Source organism: Macaca nemestrina, chromosome 9, assembly GCF_043159975.1.
Source record: "Macaca nemestrina isolate mMacNem1 chromosome 9, mMacNem.hap1, whole genome shotgun sequence".
Classification (NCBI taxonomy): Eukaryota; Metazoa; Chordata; class Mammalia; order Primates; family Cercopithecidae; genus Macaca; species Macaca nemestrina.
The window spans coordinates 289,309-294,292 of record NC_092133.1 but is presented as its reverse complement, the minus strand read 5'-3'; the positions used below and the strand labels follow the sequence as shown (position 1 = coordinate 294,292).

The 4,984-nt window shown below is 65.7% G+C and overlaps 1 protein-coding gene and 1 long non-coding RNA gene across 4 annotated transcripts; one reads left to right on the top strand and one right to left on the bottom strand.

Moving 5' to 3' along the window:
- Positions 1 to 137: 137 nt before the first annotated feature.
- On the bottom strand, positions 138 to 4,182 carry LOC105471275 (shadow of prion protein). Of its 2 annotated transcripts, none has more exons than XM_011723652.3 (2): positions 3,952 to 4,182; positions 138 to 3,140 (listed from the first exon to the last, which is right to left on the bottom strand). In XM_011723652.3, the coding sequence occupies exons 1-2, from the start codon at positions 4,161 to 4,163 to the stop codon at positions 2,669 to 2,671; spliced, it is 684 nt and encodes a 227-aa protein (XP_011721954.2). In that variant the 5' UTR covers positions 4,164 to 4,182; the 3' UTR covers positions 138 to 2,668. The 2 variants fall into 2 exon arrangements, with proteins under 2 accessions (XP_011721954.2, XP_070924992.1); XM_071068891.1 differs by having other exon boundaries at positions 3,941 to 4,070.
- On the top strand, positions 4,018 to 4,770 carry LOC139356148 (uncharacterized). Of its 2 annotated transcripts, none has more exons than XR_011607558.1 (2): positions 4,018 to 4,122; positions 4,497 to 4,770. It is a non-coding gene; the product is annotated as an uncharacterized lncRNA (long non-coding RNA). The 2 variants fall into 2 exon arrangements; XR_011607557.1 differs by lacking the exon at positions 4,018 to 4,122 and adding an exon at positions 4,133 to 4,217.
- The last annotated feature ends 214 nt before the right edge of the window (positions 4,771 to 4,984 follow it).

The window sequence follows — 4,984 nt, the reverse complement described above, 5'->3', positions numbered from 1 at the left end:
TACCGTAGTGCCTTGGGCCTGTGTATTAGAGCCGCTTTCACCAGTGGAACCTAAGAAAGGAGCAGGTTGGCAACCAGGGCTTGGTTGGGGGCTTTCGGTCCAGTGTCCTGCAGTCCCACAGCAAGTAAGAGGCTGGCTGCCGGCAGAGAGGTTTATTTCACACTCACAGGCGCACGCAGACACAACAAGACTCCCAGCAGCAGAGCCCAAGCACTGGCTTCACCCCTCCGTGCCCTGGGGCATGTTCCAGGGCAGAGTTGAGGGGGGCGCCCTGCACATGGCTTCGCTGTGCACAGACGGGAAGGCCGCCCGTTACAGGCAGTGGAGACCCCCTGGCCGCTGAGCACCTTCTAGCTCATGGGTAGTGGGTTTCTGTATTAGTGGGGCTGAGAGGTGTGGGGGCCCCTCCAGCCCCATTATCAGTGCACCTGAAGGTCCACAGCCTGTGTCCTAGAAGAGGGAAGAGGAAGGAAGGTGAGTGGGGCTGGGGATATGGACTGAAGTGCTGCGGGGCCTGGGGCCGGGGACATCCTGTGCAGAAGCTCCGGCCGATTTCCGGTGGTGGCCTGGCCTTCCCACAGCAGCCTCCACCAGGGCCCTGGTGCTCAGCGGCCCCTCCTTGCTGGCTGGCTGCCTCTCCTGCCCCGTACCCCACACTCATCAGCCTGAAGTTAGCCCCCGCGTGCCACCTGCATCCTGCCATAACCCTGCCCGCCTGGGCCGGAAGTGTTCAGATTGGCTGTGTCAGAGACTAATGTACTGAGTACGCGGATCACGATGTGTCCATCACATCTGGAACACTCTGCCAGCTTGCAGTGCTGTGGTGTGTGAGGGTCTGGTGCAGCTCAGCCCATCTTCTAGGTGGGCATCTGCGAAGTCGAGGGGGCTCCGCTGGGTCTCCCTGCTTTGAGGAGACTCAGACCACTCCCTGCCTCCTGGGGAAATGGCAGATCTGGGGCAGGGCCTGGCCTTGGCCTGCTGGTCTTGGTGGCACTGAGCTTGGTCTGGAAGGGGTGGGGGAGCGTCTGGGCTCACTGGGCCGGGGCATTGCTGGCAGTGTGGATGGGAGGCTGCAGGGTGCTGCCTCCTGTGGCTTAGTGCCCCGGAGCTAGAGAGCAGTGCTTGGTTGAGTCCTGCCAACAGCTTCCAGATCCTCACCCTGGCCAGCACCCAGGCCAGCTGGGGAAGGCAGAGGCTGGCAGGGCCCATGGGGGGTGCTGGTCTCAACTTTGGTGTCCACTGAGTCCAGAGGCTCCGGCCCGGGAGGGATGCAGCCTGGCAGCGGCGAGGCTCTCACCAGGGCCTGGAGAGGGTGAGATCCTAAGGCCACGGGGGGCCAGGGAGAACCCATCCTACCTCGGATGAGTCGGGTGACCGGAGAGCTAGAGAACGTGGTAGACCCAAGACCCCTCAGTGCTGAGCCCATGGAGGATGCCCCAGGCTGGCAGGGCTGGGGAGCAGAGGGCCGGTCTTAAGACAGGTGTGTCCAGTGCTGGTGGCAAGTCCTTGTGGCTGCCCGGTGCCACTCCGTGTGTCTCCTGTCCTTGGGTGGTCAGAGCTCTTGGAGATGTTGGGGGCTCAACCTCTTGCATGGGTGTCCTGCTGGGCGCCGGGGCCCGCCACTGGCCCCTGCTTGCTCCATGGTCTGAGTTAGCTCCTGATCCACTGAGCAGGCCGTCAGCTGCCGATCTACCACGCCTCGATACCGAGGCCCTGTTCCGAGGCCTGGAACAGCTGCTTCCGAGGAAGGGGCTGCCTGCACGGAAATCCACGTGCTGTGCAGCCTGAGCTGTGCCCAGGGAGGGCTCTTCAGTGGGATTGGCAGTTGCCGTGCCCTGAGTACAGGCAGAACTGTGTGATGCCTGAATGTGAACCTAAAGTTCAGAAGATTTGGAAAGCTCTGGAATGTGTTGGGTTTTTTCCCCCAAAATGGGTCCTAAGGAGGGTAAAGTGACATGTTTCAAGTTGTTGGAGCAAAGTGGGTCTCTGACGGATCTCGGCCTGAGGGTGTGGGGCACAAGGCCTGGCAGCCCTTCCAGGGCAGGGTGTGTTTTCCCACCAGCTGCAGAGCCAGGATGGACGTTCCTCGGAGGGACAGTCCTGCTTGGGAATGTTCCTGGGCTGTGAGATCCACTCGTCTCTTCTGGGCAGGTGGTTAGCACCTATCGTTTTCCTCTCACTTCCCCCCAAATCCTTAAGTCCTTTGGTCCATTTCATTGCTGCTTTTGGGAAGGGCCAGATTCCTCAGGGCCTCAGTGGCAGAACCAGCCTGAGGTCGCCTCCCTGCCCATGCGTCACCACAGCCCCAGGGCAGGTGAGGGGAGCCGGGGTGGCTTGGGTTCCTGGCCTTGGCACCTCCCTTTGGGCGGCTCTGGAGCGTGGCTGGGCGGTTGGTACAGGAGCCACAGGCCGCTGCCTTTCTGATTGGGGGGACCGTAACATCCTGGAGCGGGTTGGGGCAGGATCCATGGTCCCCTCGAGGTGGGAGGTGGGAGGCTGAGGCGGCGTGGGCAGGACACTGGATGGCGGGTTCACAGGGACAGCCTGCAGCTCCTGCCCCAGCTGGGGCCCAAGACCGTGGGCAAGGGAGGAAGGGGGAGCCCAGGCCGGGGGATCCTGGGGACGGCACGGGCCGGGGGCCAGATGTAGTCCCCGAGCCCAGCCAGGCCTAGGGCCACAGCAACCCCAGGGCGCCAAGGGCGCCGCCCAGCACGAGACAGAGACTAGGGCTGCGCGTGGGTCCAGCGCCTGAAGTCCACGCCCGGTAGCTGTAGATGCCGGGGCCGGTCCCGTTGCCTCCGGGCACCCCGTCCTCGTTGTCCTCCAGGCCGCGCTCCCCGGGTCCCGCGGCCCTTCTCCAGCCCGAGCCCGCCGCCAGGCCCGCGGCTGCTCCCGCCGCCGCCCCAGCCGCCGCCCCTGCCGCAGCCACGCGCAGGGAGGAGCCAGGGCCACCGTAGCGCGGCGCCGGCCTCACGCGCACCCTCGAGGTCCCGCGCGCGCCCCCGCGAACCCCTCCCCGGGCACTGCCCCGCGCCCCTCCGCGGCCACCCTTGGCTGCGCCGCTGTCGCAGAGGAACGCGGCCGCCAGTAGCAGAGCCCAGCACGTTGCGGGTGCCCAGTTCATCTTGGTGGAGCCAAACCTGCGGGAAGAGCGGGAAAGGGCCCTCAGTTTCCATGGAGATCGGGCCCCCAGGGGCGGAGGCCTCAGGGCTGGAGAGCAGAGGGACCCTCGGCTTTTGTGGGATCAGGGTGCCCCCAGCATCTTGGAGGCCCACGCAGGCCTGGGGGGCGCGGTTTAACCTCTAGCATCAGGGACTTAGGCCTGGGGGAGGCGCTGGGAAGTGGCGGGTGGGGCAGGAGGGTTCTGCAGCTGAAGGTTGTGCACCTGGATTGGGGGCGTAGAAGCGGGGATGGAGCCCGGTGGTGGGAGCGTCCAGGCCTCGGGGGGCGTCCAGGTCCGGGGGGTATGGGGCAGGCCTGGGGGAGGGCCGCCATGCTCCTGGGCTCTGCACGCGTTGCTGGGATGCGAGGTGGGGGGAAGCATGGGGGCAGGGGTGTTGTGTTTGGAGGATGCGGTAGCGGGGACCAAGTGCTGGCTCAGATAAGGGTCTGGAGCGGGGACGGGCCGTGCCTGGGCCTGGCGCCCACCTTTGGGGCCAGAGCCTGGGTGCGGGCCTTGCAGGTGCTGCGGCTGTCAAGCGGCTGCTGACACCGTGCGGACCCCGCCCCAGCAGGCCCGTACCCCAGGGACGGTCCCTCCCGCGCACTCCCAGCGCTCCATGCCGTCCCCGGTTGCCTAATTCAGCACCTGGCGGGGGACAGGATGGGGTCGAGTAGCGGGGTCGCCTTCGGACGCGGCTATCCGGGCGACAGCGGCATCCCCTGCCTGCGCCGCCCCTCGCTCCCCGGCTCTGTACCCGCCCCAGCCTCCCGGCCTTACCCGCCACGGACCTCGGTTGGAACCGCGCGCCGGAGTATCCGCCCAGGGGCCGCAGCCAAGCGGGAAGGAGCGGGCGGGCGGCGGCGCAGACCCTCAGCCGGAGCGCGGAGCCGAGGCGCCTGGGTTTTGCGCGAGGCCTCCGCCCTGGGATTGGGGCGGGCAGTCGCGGAGGCGCATCCCCGGTGAGCCGGTGGGAGGGGAAAAGGACGTCCCCATTCCCCATCCTCGCGGCCTCCCGTCCTCCGTCACCAGCCCCCTCCGTCTCCTGCATCACAAGGTCCCTTCCCCGCGATCCCCCGCGACCCCCGCACCCGGCCCGGTTCCACCCGCCCCGCTTCCTTTCCCTCCACACCCTGGTCCCCACCTGGGCCCATCCGCCTGTGAGTCCCGGTGCCCGGGGATGAGGGCCGAGGTCCTGAGAGGAGAGGGTCCCTGTGCCGGCCCCACGGAGGCCCGAGCCCACCCCGCGGTCCCTACCCTGGCAGGTGCGGCTTCTCCCCTTGTTGTCAGCTGCGGGGCCGGGCAGGGACCGTCTCAATCTTCGACCTTGTTTCAGGGAGGATGGGGTCGACTCTCGCGATCCCCAAAGGCCTGCCCCGGCCCCTCCTGGGCCAGCTGCCTCCCTCCTGTGGGTTCTGATGCCACCTGGGCCCACGGCGTCTTCCCAGCCCAGGGCGGCCGCGCCTCCGGTGAGTTTCAACTGAGCCTGGCTCCGGGTGCAGCGCCCGCGTGGGACCTCTGCTGTCCCGTGTAGGGTTGCCCTGCAAATATGTGATGAATAAGTAAATAAATACTTTCTGTCTTCTAACTTGCCGGATATTAGAAGGAAACCAAGCTGTGCTTCTCATTTATAGCTACCGTTAAGGACTGAACAGAAGCTTAGCTTTCTGGGTGAGAGGGACAACAGTGTTTTTAGAACCTCTGGAAAGAACATGTATTTGAAAGTGACTAACAGGTCTTCTGGCCCTAGGGGGCCGCCTGAGCAGGTCCACCCAGCTTCCCTCCAAGACAGAAAATAAATTAACAAGGAGAACAGGAAGGGCC

Excerpts from the sequence above, each read along its gene's own strand:
- LOC105471275 (XM_011723652.3), bottom strand. The coding sequence starts at position 4,163 with ATGGGGAATGGGGACGTCCTTTTCCCCTCCCACCGGCTCACCGGGGAT. Across the intron at positions 3,141-3,951 it reads GGCGCGCGGTTCCAACCGAG|GTTTGGCTCCACCAAGATGA; the intron begins GTCCGTGGCGGG and ends CTCTTCCCGCAG.